This window comes from Talpa europaea (genome assembly GCF_964194135.1).
Source record: "Talpa europaea genome assembly, chromosome: 4".
NCBI classification, from domain to species: Eukaryota; Metazoa; Chordata; class Mammalia; order Eulipotyphla; family Talpidae; genus Talpa; species Talpa europaea.
Window position 1 is genome coordinate 80,504,598 of NC_140070.1, and position 18,871 is coordinate 80,523,468.

At 32.5% G+C, this 18,871-nt stretch overlaps 1 protein-coding gene across 2 annotated transcripts; it reads right to left on the reverse strand.

Annotated features, from left to right (window-relative positions):
- Positions 1 to 3,780: 3,780 nt before the first annotated feature.
- On the reverse strand, positions 3,781 to 18,736 carry POU1F1 (POU class 1 homeobox 1; the record flags this gene model as incomplete). 2 transcript variants are annotated; one of them, XM_084231184.1, is made up of 6 exons in its annotated part: positions 3,781 to 3,991; positions 4,926 to 4,986; positions 5,616 to 5,780; positions 7,829 to 8,053; positions 15,724 to 15,795; positions 18,595 to 18,736. In XM_084231184.1, the coding sequence occupies 6 exons, from the start codon at positions 18,734 to 18,736 to the stop codon at positions 3,781 to 3,783; spliced, it is 876 nt and encodes a 291-aa protein (XP_084087310.1). The 2 variants fall into 2 exon arrangements, with proteins under 2 accessions (XP_084087310.1, XP_084087309.1); XM_084231183.1 differs by having other exon boundaries at positions 15,724 to 15,873.
- Between the last annotated feature and the right edge of the window lie 135 nt (positions 18,737 to 18,871).

Consider the following 18,871-nt stretch of genomic DNA (forward strand, 5'->3'; position numbering starts at 1 on the left):
GGGCTTTTGTTTTTAAAAATTATTTTGTTAAAAAAATACCAATAAAAATTTATTGCTGTTATACTTGGTTCCCTTTATCTCTTTTGTTCTGTTTTTTTTTTTTTTTTTTTTGGCTTTTGATAAAACTTTCTGCATATTTGGTACTTTTTCTGAAGAATGATTTTCACCATTTTCCTGGAACATATAGATAACACTGCTACTTAGATTTTGACAAAAATAGTCTTTTTAAAAATTAGCAGTAAATGCAGGACTGAGAGGTGTGAATGGAGCAGCCTAAGTATTGGTGGTTTCACATTAATTCCTTTCCTAGAACTTACAGGGATAAACATTTTTAAATCTTAATCTTAAATATGTGAGTTTTGATGATTTCTTTCATTTTGGTCAAACAGATGCCACAGAAGACTCTGGGACCCATAGGCAGAGCAGAGTCATTCATTCTGACTTGGCTACATTTATAAATGTTCTGGGGGCAATTTTTACAATGACTATAATTTTATAATAATGCTATTTTGTTTAAAACATTTCCTTTTGGACCCTTATGACTAGGAAAAAGGATTCTTATACATTGGGCATAATGATTTTCTTTAAACTTGTTTTACCTAACTCCTTTTTTAGAAAAAAATTTAATAACTGTATTCAAATCAGAGGTTGCTATCAAAAAGGCTGCACCCAGTGTTATATAGGTTATATTCTGTTCTTATATGTGTAAGTCTTAGAGGTGATTTCAGAGTATCAGAGGCAAGTAAAATGGACAAAAATGTTAATACTAATGGTAACACCCGGCTTAGAAGACATGAAGAAAAGTTCATCTGTCATATGACTGTTGCACAGACTACTCTGCTCTGAAGGGGAGTCTCGTATGGATGGCAGGACCTGGTGGAAAGGCACGCAAGCTTGTGACCATATCGACAAGAGGCAGAAATCTGGCAGCATATGTTATATGACCTGCACAGTGATACATATTTTACTATTCGTATTTTAATCCCTTTAGAAGCAACCGGCACTCTTCCCTTATACACAAGTACATTCTTTACTAGCCCAATAGCCACAAATCTAGTCTGAGCCTTCTGGGCCTAATTTAAGTATGTACTCCTGTTTTAAACACTCATATATCCAGATCTAAAGAAAGATCTATGAGGACTTTCTTTGATATCCTTTCTCTGCATGAATAGGTTTTTGCAGCTACAGAAAAACAGATCAGCTTTCCAATTTCCTCTCTGTTGAAGCTGAGTCCTATAAAGGGAATTGAGTCCATTTTAAACTTTAGTTCCTTTAAGCGTCAACTGGATTAAATTTGCCTTAGAGAAAGCCTGAGGGTTGCAAAGTCTGATTTCAAGTACTTTATTGTTGAAACACCACACACATTCCTCCCTCTGAGCCCTAAAGAGTGAAACTATTTAAACAAATTTTTTTTCACCATTAGAGAAAGAAAGGTAAATTTATGAATAGTTTGTCAACCACTTCTACCAGGTAAAATTGAATGTAACAATCAGTGTTACATTCATGTGACAAACAGATCTTCCCATGCTAATGGACTACTGAATTTCTTAAGATTTACTACTGAAGAACTCATAAAAATTTAAAGAGGAAAAGATTATGGTTAAAATTGGCTATTGATATCTATTCTCAAAAGTATGAGCACATTTATACTACATAGAAAATTGCATCTCTTATTTGTTTAATTGCAGTTTAGGAATCTAACCAATTAAGATATTAAAATATCTCATTAAACTTAGAAAATAGTCTCAAACTCATTAATACAAGTGAGTTAACAGTGTATTTGCAATTAACTTATGAATAGCTAAGTAAAGAATTGCTGTTTCAATGTTAAGTTGTGATTCATAATAATTTTGGACTTTGGGAGAAAAATTGGTTCCCAATGTTAGTTAAATCTCAACTTGAATGACCTATAAGGATGGATGTCTGATAACATAATCTAGACATATATCATTATCCAAATCTGTGCTTCTTGTGATATAACAAAACAAATGAAATATCCCTAACAGATTCATATTTAAGTACAAAAGTCACTATTCTAGATTTATATTGTATTATATTTTGTTTTTGTTTGCAAAGTTTAAAATTTGTGTATGTGTGTATGTATAGGTATATGTATATCCAATACCTGCCGTTTGCAAATGGAAGTATCTCTTCCCCTGATTAACAGACATTTTAAGCAGGTCAGTTTATGCATGTATATGATGGAATAATTTGAAATTTACACTTGCATAACAAACATCTATATGTGTATATAAGTTGTATGTGTATCACTTACTGGGTGATGGATGTATGCTTAAGCATAGATGAACGGGTGACAGAAAGCTACATTTTTTCATCAGTATACCAGTTATTACTTATCCAATTGATGGTGATTGTCCCCAAGCATGATCTACATAGATTATGACAAATGCAGTGCTTGATCTTTATTAATAAATACCACAGAAAACAAAAACTATATTTAGCAGACATTCTAAATTAATGATAAAATTTTGTCTAATTATTTCCATTGTTATATAAATTAAGCTAGGTTAAGTTAAATGAAATATTCCCAGCAGAGTCATACTTAAGTGCAAAAGTCACTATTCTAGACTTATATTGCATTATATTTTGTTTCTGCTTGCAAGTTTAAAATTTATGCATGTACGTATAGATACCTGTTATGCCTGCAGATTAATATTTAAAATGCAAAAAGTCACTATTTTAGATTGATATCACATTTCAGCGTAATTCTACTTTCAAGTTCCAATGAAGTGCCATCTTGTAAATGAAATAAATGTTTCTTGAGATAGAATTCCCTGAATTGAAATGCTTAATACATTAAACTTTTTAAATTAATATAAATAATTCTAACCAGTTAAATCAAAAGTCATGGTCTTTTTTGAATAGGACCTGAGATGATTTTCCAGATTGTGAGATTTCAAAATGAAAATTACTTTCTGAAATTATTAAATTAGGCACCTTCAAATTTGTAGCCGTCATTAACAACACTCTCCTTTGTTCATTTAACAAAGATTGCATACCTGCTATAGCAATCATTCTTCCCAGGATCTGCAGAAACAGCAGCAAACAAGTCAGACATCTTCCCTGCACTATTGTAGTTTGCAGAATAGCGGAGTGGAGCTAAAGAACACATAAATCATATTTTCTATAGCAAAACATCAAAAAAGTAATGGAAAGATCATGTTTCTACAAATCTCACTTGGAACACTTCCTTGGGAGCTATGTCCTGAATAATAGTTTCAAAAGTGTTATTTCTGATTAAGATTTATTCCTAAGTACAATAATAAAATTCTAAGATGCCTCTGGCTTTTAAATTCAAAACTTTTAGTTCAAGCAAGCTATTATAGCTGCCAGTAAGCGAGACATTAATAAATTTTCTAGCTGGATATTTTCTGGTAATAGACTTTAATTTGTGACATTACTAACTGAAAGATTAAAAGGTAATATACATTATTTGAAAAAAAACCCTTTAAAAGACCCATGTGCACGTGTGTGTATCTGGGTGTGTAAAAAACAGAGAGTAGGTTGGGGCAGAGACTCACTGTTTTATTCCTATTAGTACTTTTGGCTTAAAATGCACAATGTGGCTTCTGAAAATAAATATTTCCAGGAAAATGTCAATATTAAATTGTGTACTCTTTTAAAAAGTACAAAAGGAAATCTTCTCCAAAAGTTATTGGTATAAAATGATTTTTGAAGTCAACCTAATAACTCACTTCTATTTCAGAAAAGAGAAAGGAATGAAAAATAGAAAATCTGGCCATTATACTGTAGGAAGTCTTATCTGCATTCAAGATGCTCCTTAGAAATAGTGAATAAACTCTGATTTAGGCTTGTTTTCACCCGTTTTTCTCTCTGCCTTCGGTTGCAAAACCAAACTCTTACTACTTCTTTCTCAAGATTCAGTTCTTCAGCCATCCGCATAATCTCTTGAGAGGAAGGTTTATTCTGTTCTCCAAAGTGTCTCTCCAGAGCATCTTTTGCAGCAATACTAGAGGAGGGGAAAGAGGCAAAAAATGTTGTTTTTACTGATGTTTATGGCAGGTCCAAATTAAGCTCAGTTAAATTTTCTAAATATTAAAATGAAAAGATAACTTAACAACCCTGAAAAACACTTTCAAATCTCATAAACAAAGATAAACGAACAATTTGTCAACTATTTAGATGTTGTTTTATGCAAGGTACTGTAAGTAGGGTCACAAGGGGTCACAACGTAGGGGACCCCAGGATTTCTGTGTTTATTCCACTTTGTGCCACAAGAGGGCACTGACTGAATAGTTAAATAGGAAATGAACACTTGAGGATTTTTCTAAATAACCCAAGAAATCATTTAGGTTATTCACAATAAAGAAATGTTTAATGAACAACTCAACCAAGACTAAAACCTATATTTTAGTATTTTCTCTGTGAGTCTCACCAAAGCTACAAAAAAGATCAATGAACAATCCTTTTGCTTTGAAATACCAGGAGTCACCGTAGACTTTTAGGAGTGAAATACTGATTACTAGTTTTGTTATTTTTAATAACATAAAAACCATAATGCTAGAGCAAGATAGATCTAAAATTACAGAAAAACCAGCCCGTCCTCTTAGAAGTGTTTGCTCAGTTTCTGATTTTATCCAAAACTTGTAGACCAAAAAGTTCCTGAATCTTGAAAAAGCTATCAATATATAGCTTTTTCTATTTTATGTTAAAAATTAGCAATTCTCAATTTTCACCATTATGTTACTAAATTATGCTTTCTTTCACCAGTCTTGTTTTTTGAATAGCTTCTGTTCACTTTACATTTATGTCATGTTACATCAATGCTGACTCTATTTTAAAATGTTTATTTCTTCTGAGGTGTGAGCGTATTCCTCTGACTGATACATTCAGTGTTGTAGGCCAACGTTACCTCAATTAAAAAAAAAAAAAAACAAACATACCTTATAGTTGTTCTCCGTTTCCTTTTCCTTTCATTTGCTCCCACTTTCTCATTGTATAAAGCTGTAGTGGGGCAAAGAGGGATAATTATTAAAAAAAAAAATGACTATTAGATTTGGGTTTCAAGTTTTCTATATAAAATAAAGAAAAATGAAATACATTTTTTAAAGTTTGAATCCTAGGGTATTTTATATTATAAGCCTTGCATAAGAATATTATGCAGGAATAAAGAATAACTTTGCAAATATAATTATCTATAAATTATACCCCTATCTTAATTTTGTTGTTGGAACACTTTCTTTGAGTGCTCTCAAACCCTGATCAGTCCTAACACTGGCATGAGTAGATAATTTTATCATATAAAATTTCCCATCTAGCAATTGCTTGTGTTACTTACTTGGAAGACTGGTATGTGCAAGTGCTCTGGTTACACTAAGATGTAGGTTACAAAACGTGATTCATGTACAATTTCTACCATACAGCACAGAAGCAAAAAATCTGGCCTTGCTTTTTTTTTTTTTCAGTGTAATGAAACAAGGTACTTATTTTTTTATTCCAAAGGGAAAAAAATAAACAAATTAAACCTCAAACCTCTCACCTTAGCATTAATACTCTCAATCAAAATGACTACTTTTTGATTGAGCCTTTAAAAATAAAACATCACAAAGCCTTTAAAAATATAACTTCAATACCTCCTACTTGCTCAGCTTCCTCCAGCCATTTAGATAATATTGCTTTTAGTTTGCAAGCATTTTTAAAGCTGAGCTGTAGGTTTTCAAATCTGCAGATAGTTGTTTGACTGAATTCAGAGCCGTGCACAGCTGCCAGAGCTTCCCCAACATTTGTCTGGGTGTATCCTGTGAAAGGACAATAAAGACCTTTAGTTTCAGTTTTTCAAGAAACATACATTTTGGCGTGTTACTGCACAGATCTTTGTATCTTTGTCAACTAGATATATGTTTTTAAGCATAAATTTGTTAGCAATTTAGAATTTCTTAGTAAGGTTCAGTTTAGACTTGTCCATTACTTACAGAAGTATTCCTTTTGGTTAATATTTAGCCCAATTGGATAATTGTATCACAGCATTTTATAAGACATTTAATTTAAAAGATCCTTTTTATCATTAAATGTACAGTAATTTGTACTCAAAATCTATAGTATATTAAAATATAATGCACAAAATATATGATAGAAATATTTTGATCTGAGCTACAGAGTGAAAAGTCAACTGTATTGTTAAAAGATATCAAATAAAACTAAGAGCTATACGTTTCCTAAAAACATGTTTAGCATGAAACTACGATCACACCTCCAAGCACATTTGTTCCTTTGTATGTATGTTCACCTCCAAGCACATTTATTACAGCATTTAGTAATGCCTCTATCTGCAGGCAAAAAACCCTCATTGATTGTCCCAAACATTTTTAGAGTACAAGTTGATGTAAACCATAAACACAGAATTTCAAACATTCATTGCAGTATAAATGGCAAACAAAATGATTGCCATAAAGAGTCCTACAGTTGTGTTTATTATATATAGTAACTACATGTTAATTTAGGGCCTGTGGCTATATATCTGTCTGCATAAAATGATTTCATATGATGTCCATCAATAAATATCATAAAGGGACCTGTAGTTCATTTCACAAGTGCAAAGATTTGAACTATCATTTTCAATCCTTTCCATTCCAAAAAAATTACTATTTCATGAATTTAAATCAAGGTTAATTATTATAGTTTTTTATGTGAAAGCACTTTTCAATAGACAGTGAGCAAAGGCTATGAACAGACAATGCCAGGAGGCGAATTACAAATAACTGTCAAATGCATGAAAGAATGATTTTTACTCTTTACTTGTAGTCGGACAAATTTAAAATGAAACTACCATAAGGTACCACTTTGACCTATCTGATGTGCAGGTTTCCAAAATATTAATGGCATATTTTTCCTTCAAGAGTATTTGCTTATGTGCCAGTCACCAGTCACTGTTGCAATGGCTGAGGATATGCTATTAATGAGAAAACAAAAAGAAACAAACAAAAAACTGCTGTCCTCATGAAGTTAGTATTCTGAGATGTAGCAAAAGAAGGCACTTGCAAAGCTGGTAAAATTTACTACAATTTTTACAGAGACCAATTTGACATCTCTCAAAATTATACCTATACATACTCTGTAATCAAGCAACTTTGCTTTTATCACTTTCCCTAGACATATATGCATATAGGTCCAAAGTGACATTTCAGAAGTTCATCATTGTAGCATTGTTGGTAACAACTGAAGGTTGAACATGCCTAAATTCCACCTATAAGGACCTGACTCCATACATTATAGTACATTCCTAAAATGGAATTGGACACATCCATTACAATAAATAAATAAATAAATAAATAAATAAATAAATAAATAAAATAAAATAAAATAAAAAAACCTCTCCAAAAATAATACTGAAACCTCTCCAACAAAGTGGAAAAAAAAATCCCTATGAGGACAAATATGTATGTGTTTGTGTATACAAACTATATCTCTGGAAAGATACACAAACTAATGTCATTGGTCAAAGGCATACATTTCACCACACCCTTGTATGACTTTGAATCACAAGATGCATCATCCATTCAAATGTGCCTACATTCTACGTGTCCAATCCGTGTCTATATACAACACAAACAGGCATTTCAAACCTCAGCTTTGAAACAGAGTGCCATTAATTAATTTAAAAATCTGTATAGTTAGCCTATTAAAATTTACAAGGAAATTAAGTTCTTTGTAGGATTTTCATAATTAAACTAACTTGACCACAGTAGAGGTGTACTATGAACACTGACTTGGACTTTTGATCAAATATGAGAGATTGAATTATAATGGAGTAAGGATTTGCAGACCAACTTATGTGTCCCCTGCATACCTAACTTAATTCTTCTCACTTTAAATTCATTGGCAAACTTTTCAAGCTCTCGGATTTCCGGAGAATCCATGTCTATTGGTTCCTCGACCAATTTACTTTTCCGCCTGAGTTCCTGCTTGAAATCGGCAGCTGTGGGGTCTTCTGCCAGGAGAGGTTGGTGCATGGGAGGAAAGCCATGACTCAAGGTGTGGTCCGGAAACTTATAAAGACATGGGGTTAAGCTACCTGTGAATAAACAAGAAAGAGAGGGTAAGGGCCGTTTGTAATTATCCAACATTTATACACAAGCAAGGATCTTGTCTGTTGTAGCCACTCTCAATTCTTAAAGTTTATTTAACATTCAGTTTCCTGAAATATTAGTTAGAACACCTTAGTGTAAATGTGATTATTTATTTCCCCCCTTTCCCAGAGCAGTAAAAAAAAAAAAAATTAATGCAAAGGCAAGAAGCTGGAAATTGCAAATAATTAAAATTGAAATAAGCATATTATCTTAAAAGTGTAAGTTTTCCATCATTTTTTTCCTCTTAACATACAACTACTCCTAGGAATCTGAGGTTCAACTCTAAGCAGAATGCATGTTTTGATTTCTGTTTTCTTAATTCATTGAACAAAGTAGCTGCTGTGTCTATTATACTCAAGGCACAGGGGCAGTCCTAGCTGGAAAGCTTTCTTATGATCAGAAAATTAATTTTGTAATATTAAGAAGTACCAATGCCTTCTCAGTAAATGTTTAACTTCAATGGGAAATAGTCAAGTCTTTTTAAATTTTAACAAAGGCAGGTAAAAAAGAGAATTATGAGGACATGAAATACATAGACATATTTAAATAGATTCAAGGAGTGAAGAGATATTAGCAAAAAGTAAAAAGTTCTATTAAAAAGTCAACAATATGATTTTTTGAAAAGTATACAATATAATGGAATTGTTTCTTAGTATTTAAGAAACAAAAATAAGTGGCTAAGACCTGTGTGATTCTATTTATTTTCTTAAGAATACAGTATAATTTCCTCATTTATAACATATACATTGTTTTTAATGTTAATGAAACATTTATTTTTTAGTACCTTTTGTCTTATATCATTGTTAATTTTTGGACAATATATGATTTCTCCCCTCAGATGTGGTCACCATAGCGTGATTCTAGATAAGACAGGAAATCGTGCATAAATGATGAAACATTGAGTTGCGTGAATTAAATAATAACTCACAAATTTATTCTTTTTAATTGCTTGCAGAATTCCTTCTTCATTCGGAAAAAAAGTTTGTTTTAGTCAGTTGAAGAGAATGAGTATTTAAGCAAAATTCCCACATATTTTGTTTCTGCTTTCTTTATCAGTACATTATAAGCTCATGTAGAGGTTTCATTTTAATTTATATTAAATGACTCATGTATAGCCAAGACATTTTGTGTAAATAAAATATTCATTAATCATTTTTCTTATGAGCCTAAGTAAATATTTAAAGTAAAAATAAATTACCACAAAATATATGCAATAATCATTTTTGGAAGCTTTTGAAAAAAATACATCAAGAATTTATGCTACCTACAATTCATCCATAAATATATTTGCAAATCAAAGACATGAGTAATAACATATTTTGCCAGAATATATAAATCTTACATTAATATATCAATATGTAATGAGCAAAGAATAGTGTAAGTCAGCACATTGTTGGCTTTATATTATTTATATGAGGATATGTAATTATAAAGTGTACCACATCAAGAAATTATATTATTTTTCTGGAGCAAAGTAAATTTACAAGGAAGAGATTAAATAATATAGCATGAGATAAATTTGGCTGCTTCCTGGATGTGAAAAATATTTGAAAGAAACTATTTCTGTTTAGAAAACTCTCTACTACTTTTGTAATCCCAAATTATGCAGATTTATTTTTTAAAAGTCAGTTAATCACCCATTTTATGCTTTAGTGTGAGTTATTTTGATAAGAGTAGACAAAAATAAAAAAAATCGTTATCAGTGGCTCATTTTTGAGAATGTTGCTTTGGAGTTCATTTTTTAATTTTTTTAAAATAGAGATAATGTTTTTTTCCCAACACTTACACCTTTAGGGGTATAATTTCACACTTCTTCAGAGGTATGTTACCACACCACACCCACCACAAAAGCTTTGGGTTCATTTTTTACTCTCTATTAGTTTCAGGGTTTGTTGACTGAAGTAAATGACTAATGTACATAAGGAGAAAATGAATCACATTTATTTTAGCATCTGTTTCATATTGATCTCAAGACCCTTTTTTTCACTTATGTTTCCAGTATTGTTTCTCATAGGTAGATGAAAACATCTTCACTTCTTTCATCATTCAGAAATACCAAGCATCATTTAAAACATTTAATGAATGATAAAACAGTCTGAGAAAGTATAAAAGCAGAGGAAAAAATCAGAATGCTATTTGATTCTGAACACTTAATGTATTGAAGACACTTTAGAGAGCTCGTTTAACCTACGTCAAATGATTTGACTTTACATAAGTAACATGCAGTGTATCTCCTACAAGAGCATAGAGTCTGAATTAGTTAGCAATCTTCACCATTTTCAATTTTTCTTACTGCCCATAGCCATGTGCTGCTACTAATCTATACCACACATTATGCTGTGTTTATATTTGTCATCTTCTTGTCCTTATATAAATAAACGAGGTAGGAAGAATATGTATTTTTTAACCACAACCCAGAATTTAGGGAATTTATGTAAAGTTGTTAAATAACTTTCCTAGGGGCCATGAATTAACTTCTGCAGTAGAAACTAGAACTGAAGTCCAACAAGCAGCACAACAAACCCCATCAAAATAATTCTCCTCGGGCCTCCCCGGTGGTGCAGCAGGTTGTGCGCAGTGCTGTGAAGCTGTCTGCACAGCCTCTGCAGCGTGGGTTTGATTCCCGGCCAGCCAGGGAGATACCCACATGGCACGGCAGACCTCTCCTGTCTTGGCCACTGCTCCCCTGAGCAGTGTTTTCGGTCTGATTGCCTGTTCTGCTCCCCACTCTGTCTCTCTAGTTAACCCTCTCACTCTCCTGCACCTCTGGCCTGTATCCCATTTCTTGTATAAATAAATAAATCTTGAAAAAAAAAAAAACTCGCCTTGTTTATTTTCCAGGCAACCTGTACTCAGATAAATCATACGGCTTCCCTTTAGGTGCTTCACTTACAGTCTATAGGCATTTGGATACATTAAATGAATCTTTTCAGAAAAAATAAAATAAAATTACTTTTTAAATATTAGGAATATACCATTTCTACTTCTGAAATATTTTAAAGGGAATTTATACATTGCAATGTATAAATAACATGTTCAAATAACATGTTCAAAGGTTTGGCATCCAGAGTTAAAAAGGAAAACCTGATGTGTGATATGTTTTCATTTTTCATTGAGTGAGAGAATCCACAATTATCTACAGGACACAGTTTTCCTGGAACTAACCTTAAACAGAACTTCATGACAGTCGCAAGCACAGCCAAACTGAGTTTCTGATCCTGTGATCCTGTATTTGGGGGCAGGGTGTGCTATATATGGCAAGATTTTTTTTTTAATTTTTCTAAAACCTGGATTATTGGAAAAGAAGAAAGGCAGCGGGACTAGAGAAAAGATATGCTTTGTCATGTGAGGCAGAGGTCTCAAACAATTTCTAAAACATTGTTAAAGTAAAACTATCTATAGTTCTACACAAGCTAATACCTAAATAGCTTGAGAAATGTCAGCACATTCTTTATAGCTTAAAAAATATTTTCACACTGCAGATGACTCCACTACTGCTCTTCTGAATTGCTTTGTATGCACGGTATTGTGGTGGAGGTGCAGGAAAAAGAGGTAAATCTTTTAAAGCAGGCAATGGGGAAGCGAGGTCTGTCTTGCCTCACAGGGACAGCTCTGACTCCATCTCCTGGCCTGGGGCAAACTGCTCCATTGCAGCATGTGGCTCTGCCAGATGCTAGTGGATGACACCTCCGAGGTTACAGGTTTGAATGCTTAGAACAATCAGGGCAGGAGAGGAACACAGTTAAAGGACACCACCTTGCTACAAATATGCTTTGGAATGTATATTTGAATATTTCTCTTTATTTTTATTATCGTTCCCACCACTGAAGTAAATCATAAATATGAACTGTGATCTTTTCTGCTTTGAGCATTGACAGATCCTATTTTGTACAACAGAGGCTCTCTGCCTGGTTTTGTAATTTAAGTGTATCTGGAAGGCAGTTATGCATGTCTACATATTGTCTATCAATATATTTGCTTTCTTGCTATAATGGCTGAGTTGAGTAGCTGAGACACATGAGAAACTTTAGGGAAATACATCATCTTATTGCCACTGAAAGACCTTTCATGATTCAAGCCAAAAATCTTCAGAATTACTCCTTCCTGAAGAATCAGCACAACCAGAATAAGTAAAAAGAAAGCAATACAAAGCCAAAATATTTTTTTAAAAAAAGGAAAAACAACAAAAAGCAAAGAATCAACAGAATGTCTCCAAAGTAGACCATTTCTCCATGTCAACTTCCAAATTGATTTTTCTTGCCTTTGCATTAGCCTAGATGCAGAGGGCACTTTCAACCACAATCTTTTCTCTTATTATTCACTTCTCATAAGAAAAGAAAGGACATTCATCTTTGTGGTTCATTCTCAAGCACAAGCTATTTTTTTTTCCTCTTAAAATTTATTTTTAAAATAAACTTGGTCTTGTCATGTCATAGGACCTTGCTGAGTTTAACATGTAATATCACATCGTTGATTTGCTCACTTTCCACAGAACTGTGAACAGGATGGACAGACCATTGAGCTTGTTTTCTCACTTTCACCCAGCTGTAGAAACTGGACAATGAAAATATCTCAGATACCTAAGAATCAGAGTTTTGGGGATTTTTTTGTTGTTTTGCTTTTGTGTGTGGATGTTGATCTAGAAGATATTGAACAAGATGATCCCAGTTCTTATGATCTGTATTTTAGACTCGTTGAGATATTTAAATTCTCAGGATTGAAGAAGAATTTAGTTGCAAATATTTCTGAAGAGAAGATCAAAAGAGAAGGCCAGGATGAGCTGGTTGAGAGTCCTTAGTACTCACTCCAGCTCGCATATGAAGAGACTGAAGCTCAGAAATGTTAAATGACTCAAACAAATTTCATAATTAGCTAATGGTATTAGTTCATTGCCCCCAATTAGTCATTCTTTTTGGTATGCTCACACCTGAACGATGAGGCACAGTGATTCATCTAATGTTTTAAGTCCTCCCTACCAACCCTAACAATATATTAGTTGTAGCTCTTCCCTTCTAGAGGGTGATTAGTTCTATAGAATGCACAAACTAAAGGTAAGCATCAGAGTATGGATAATATGATAACCACACTTAAATAAAACAATCTCACATCCTTTGAAATGTGGTTCTTATAGCAGACTTTACAAGTTTTATATGGAGCCTGTGGCCATGAACCTGTCTTCGCTGTTTGTAATAAGATGCATCTGCAGCTTGTATGGCAGTGACTGATTTGATGAAAACTTTAAGACTTCTCAGAACATTCAACTAGCACAGCCATGTTTCTTTTGTGTATTTTGTAATTTTCTCTCTTATTTGTGAATCCCGGTGTTTTATACTCAATTTGCACTTTCTCTGGAGATAATGGCAGGAGAGTTCAGATGCTCTGAGATTTAATCTGCTAGGATGCAAATATTAACACCAACTATTTGTCAAAATAACAACATTCTAACAAACTACAAAGCATAACACATTTTAATGATATTGCTCTCAAAAAATATTCAAGTACAATCTCTATGCTTGTCACTGGGAATTTTTCTATGAGTGACAAAAGAAATTTTGTTCTAAGATACCTGTAAATCTTAGTAGAGACATTTTGCTCTTAATGTCACTAACCCAGACTTTTGATCATTTTAAAGAGCTGTTCCAAGGATTTCTGCTTTTAACTACAAAAGAAAGGGTTTGCTGAGTGCTTGCCTAGGGAACTAGTACCAGAACAACTGAGCTGCTGGTACTCATGAACCAGGGGATATTTACTCTAATTCTGGAAACTGAAGGATGTTAGACAACTCACGCCAGAGGAGAAGTGATTTGACAGGCGAACTAATTTGATTGTCAGGGGAAGGTCTCAAGCAAGATCCATCTTAAAGTACTTGGTCTATAGCTGACTTGATCTTTGGGCTAATCTCAATACATCACTGCCTCTTGTTGGTTAAAAGGCATTTATAGATCTGTGTTCATGGGAATGGCTGTAAATAAGTAAGGCCTATTCTCTGAGGGAGCAGCAAGCAGCCATGCACTTGTCACTTCCTGTCTCTGCAGTCAAAATGTGGTGGAGGTCACGAGCAGCGTTCTGCCTGCACCTCTAGTGGCTAAATGCACATCATTTTACTTTTTTATAATGAAAGTACTTCATCATCAAGGAGGACTGTTCTCATTAACTATGAATATTTATTAACTTCTAAGTATATGAATCATACATAAATGATCAGTTTACAAAAGGAAGAAAAAGGATAGTTTTCCTTATTTTTTAATGATCAAGAAGAGATATTAGGGTTTACAGGTAACCATTAATAATAGCAGTCTTCATTTTTTTGCCATAAATATGAGGATACTACTTTATTCAGGGTGTTCTTAAGTAGAATGTAAGAGAATCTAATTTACTCTGGAATATTTTTTTAAAGGTTTAATGTCCTATTTAGTTTTAAGCTCAAAACATTTGAGAAATTAAAGCCTAATGAAATAAATTATTTGTTTAATTTTAGACAAAAATCCATGTCATTTTCATTACTTCTCTGGATGATAACAATACACAACAATTAGAAAACATTTCCCTAATAATATAAGTGAATTTTCAGCCAAAGTTTTTTCTCTAAGTATCATTCTCTCTCTCTCTCTCTCTCTCTCTCTCACACACACACACACACACACACACACACACACACACAATATAGTCTCACATAGTCTTAGTCTATAGTTTCTTGTTGTCCATAGTAATTCTGTCCCTGCTGCAGTATAAATATCAGATAAAAATATACCTAAAAAATCTGTGTACAACACAATTATGTGCTTTATCAAAACATTAAAATTGTTCTTCTGGCCATATCCTAAATTTAAGTTCTGTAATGGGGGGATCTCTCTGGTCACAGTACCTCTTCCTTAAGAAGTATGCTATCAATGCCTGCATACACGCATCAATAAATCAGCAGTTGGATCTTGATCTAGTGAAACTTTATTATCCACAGGAGAAATATGTGTGATTTGAACTATTTCAATCACTTTTAAGACTTAGAAGCAATGTAGATAGGGTTGCCAGATATTCAAGCAATGAGAATTAAAGTCCCCACATATCACATTTTTAGCCTTCAATGTCTTATTTATTTTGTGCTCAAAATGTTCAGAAGAAATACTTTAATGAGAAGATGTTCTATCAATCTGTGCTGTCTACTGTGTAGACAGACACAAGAGATCATGGAACTCTTGAAATGTGGCTAGTGCTACTGAGGAGCTGAATTTTAATTCTGAGCTTATTTTGATTAATTGACATTTACATTTAAATTGCCAAAAGAGGCTAGTGGCTACCATAAGAATATCAACAAGTGACAATGGGCAATTTGACTCTAGTGAGTTAGAATAAAAATCATCATTCAGATTGAAACACAAGAGTTAAGAAATACAGTAGTTCAGGGTTTTGTACAATAGGGACAACCAGATAAAATCATTATGGCTTCTGAAGGTATCACAGATCAGGGAACATTTGAGTAAGTGGTGGTTTTACCAGCCATTTCCAAGGTAAATGGTCAGACCTTCAAGATATACTCTGGATGAGATTCCCTCCAAGCCAAGAAATTCATCTTAGGGTCCTCAAACTTAATCTCATACATATAGACAATTTTTCTTACCTGCCATCACTCCATAGGTTGATGCCTGATTTCCATAATGACAGGAAGGGACAGAATAATGAAGTCCAGTTGCTGTGTTTCCCAGTGTTGTCACCCAGAAATATGTGCACAAGCAATTAGGAGTTTGGATCAAAGACAAAATAGACGGGACTGGTAAGAAAATGTATGAGGATTCAAGACATATTCATTTCATTAAAAATATACATTTATGAGATATGCCAATAATTTGTTTTCATTTGACATTCCCTGATCAGTTCATTAAAACTACAAGACAAACTTTGTTACAAATAATAAATACAGTCATATGTCAACCATCAAGGTGAAAGATAACCTTCATTAACTATTCTGTGCTCTCTGAACAGAAAACTGAGAAGTTTCTGCTTGACTGATTTTGAGTTGCAGGATTTTTGTAGGTCCTATCTAAGATGGACTTTGTGACAAACTAACTAGACTAGTTTCTTAAAATTATTGAATACTATGACATCATAAAGTGGCCTTTTTCTGGGAGAATGAATATAGAAATCAAATCATGAACAGCATATTCTTGCTTTTTTTAATAAATGTCTTCCATCAAAGAGAAAATGGCAGAGCAACAAGCCTCTTATTGATTGCAATGATAAACCCTCCCCAAATTAAGAGGTTTTTATAAAACCCATGATAATGTATGATTATGTATGTTAATATTGAAACCATGAGGATGCTGGCTTTCTGAATGCACACAATCCATTCAACAATTCCAGTAAAACTATTCAAAAACAAGTTGATAGTTGAATGACATGATGTCTATAAAGTTTGAATCTAGTATATAAGAACATCCTTGTTCATAAGCATGACTCAATGTATATTTTGAGAGTAAATCTGAATTACTAAACTTTTATCATTTTAAATATGAATCACACAGTTGACTAGAATATTAGCTATTGACAATAAAATCACTAATCAATGTTCCCATATGCATTTTGTTTCCTAATTTTTTCTTCATATCCTAGTAGTGAATTTTTATAAATAAAACATAGTCATATCTAGAATAAATATAACAGATATAAAGTTCAGAATTAGGATCTGTTTAAAATACTGAGATATAATCTAGTCATTAAAGACATGAAGTCTCTCTGGAACATAAAACATTTTATCTAACTATACACCAATTTTTCATATTTTGAGATATTTACATAAATTTTCATTTAACAACTGACCTATAGAAAGAACTGGTGATTTTGCATTATAGTGATTATAATAAAAAATCTTACTATGCAGACCCAAACTAAACAAACATGAAACACACTTAATACACAGATGCTCTTCTCATTATAACCAGTATTTCTAAATCCTTATTTAGACAATTAGATATATGATTATAATTTGACAGAAAAATTATAAAACTGATGTTGTTATTTAATGCACATTTAGGTTGTTTTTAATGACTATGACTTTTTAACTTCTAACATTTAAATACTACTCATTTCTTTGATTTGTGGAAGTTGGATAAAGAATGGACTAATTTAGCAAATATGTTATTTATTTTACTTTGTTTTACATATTTAAATAAATAAATAAGGCGTTGAGTCTAAACTTGCCAAATCATTACCTCAATTCAAAATTTTATTTTTATTCTGGTTAAATACCCCTCCTGCATAGTAGATTAAACAAATGTATTAGTTTTTCTCATTCCCAATTTGTAGAAATATTTTTATTTACACTATACTATTAGTTATGTTGTGATTGTTTGAGTTTATTTATAACATATCTTTTTAGGAAAAATGCCTTATTAAGTTTCCCAAAAATATGTTTGAGGATATTTTCATTAGTACCTTTTTAGTTAATTATGAGAATTGCAGTATATAAAAAAACTACATTAATGATTTTGTTGATGTTCAGAATATGACTTCTAGATACATACTTTAAGAATCACATAAATTCAGTTGAAAATTAATGCCAAACTTACATAAATGTTTCAGAACGGCTTCATTATGATAAAAGATAAAACTTAAATCTTTTAAATCAGAACATAACTGTATAAAAGTGAATTCCGATTTGTAAATATGTTAACTTTAGTTCATATTTAGATAAAATTTAAAACAAGTGGAAAGTACATTGCTTTTTAATGGAAGAAATGTATTCAATTCAAGCCTGCCATTTATAAATCAACTTCAGAACACTTTGTACTATACAGAGAATGAATGCATCAACATAGCATACTGATTTGATTGTGCTAGAGACAATATATTTAAATTCTCAAGTTTAATTTTCGTCGAAGACAGTTTTATAAACTGATATAAAATGTGGTTATATTCAAATTGAATTCTGAGAGCATTTAACTCACTTAATGGACTCTAAATGTTATATTGCTTCTAGCTTTGATTTCTGAGTTTTGAATTAGGAAAATTCATTAAAATTTATTTAATTAGTTTATTCTTTGAAATTGATTCTTGTTGGTATTGGGAATCATTTAGTTGTGTTTACTATGAGGCATATGACTTGTTACAAGTGTAATCCAAAAGCCAAATACATCTTTAAATTCTAAAGAAGTAACACCTTTTGAACACTAAATTATTTTAGATAATTTCTTTAGTTTTACTCTTTATCCACAAACTTTTCATTAAAATGGCTTTGGGATCAAAATAGTCAGACTCACTGTTTACTTATCAAAAATTACTTTACTTATCAAAAATTACTTTATAATAAAACCATCAATTAATTTCTACACTTACATAATTGGGTGCATTTTGGCCTTTTTAATATCCTCGATATTCAACTTTTTTAACTGAAGGAGAAAATAAAAGAAACAGAGATTCTAAACTAACAAGATTCAAAGTAGCCATTCTGAAACCTTCAGGCCGAATGCCTGTAGACTGTTTCGGGGGTCAGTACCTGTAGACATCACATTGGTGGCATGGTTGGAGACGGGTAGGCATTCAGCAGCGCTGGGATGCATTATCAGAGGCAGAGTCGCAGAAGACTCAGAGTTCAGAGGTATAAAGGTATCAGCAGAAGTAAAAGGTTGGCAACTCATTCCCACAAAAAAAGTAGAAAAGTGAGAACTGCTGCTCGTCAAGTCAGAATTTTATTATGTTACTGTCTCACAGGGCCAGTTCCGACCTCAGGACCTGCATATATACATCAGGAGAGCTCTGAAGCACCAGGAGGG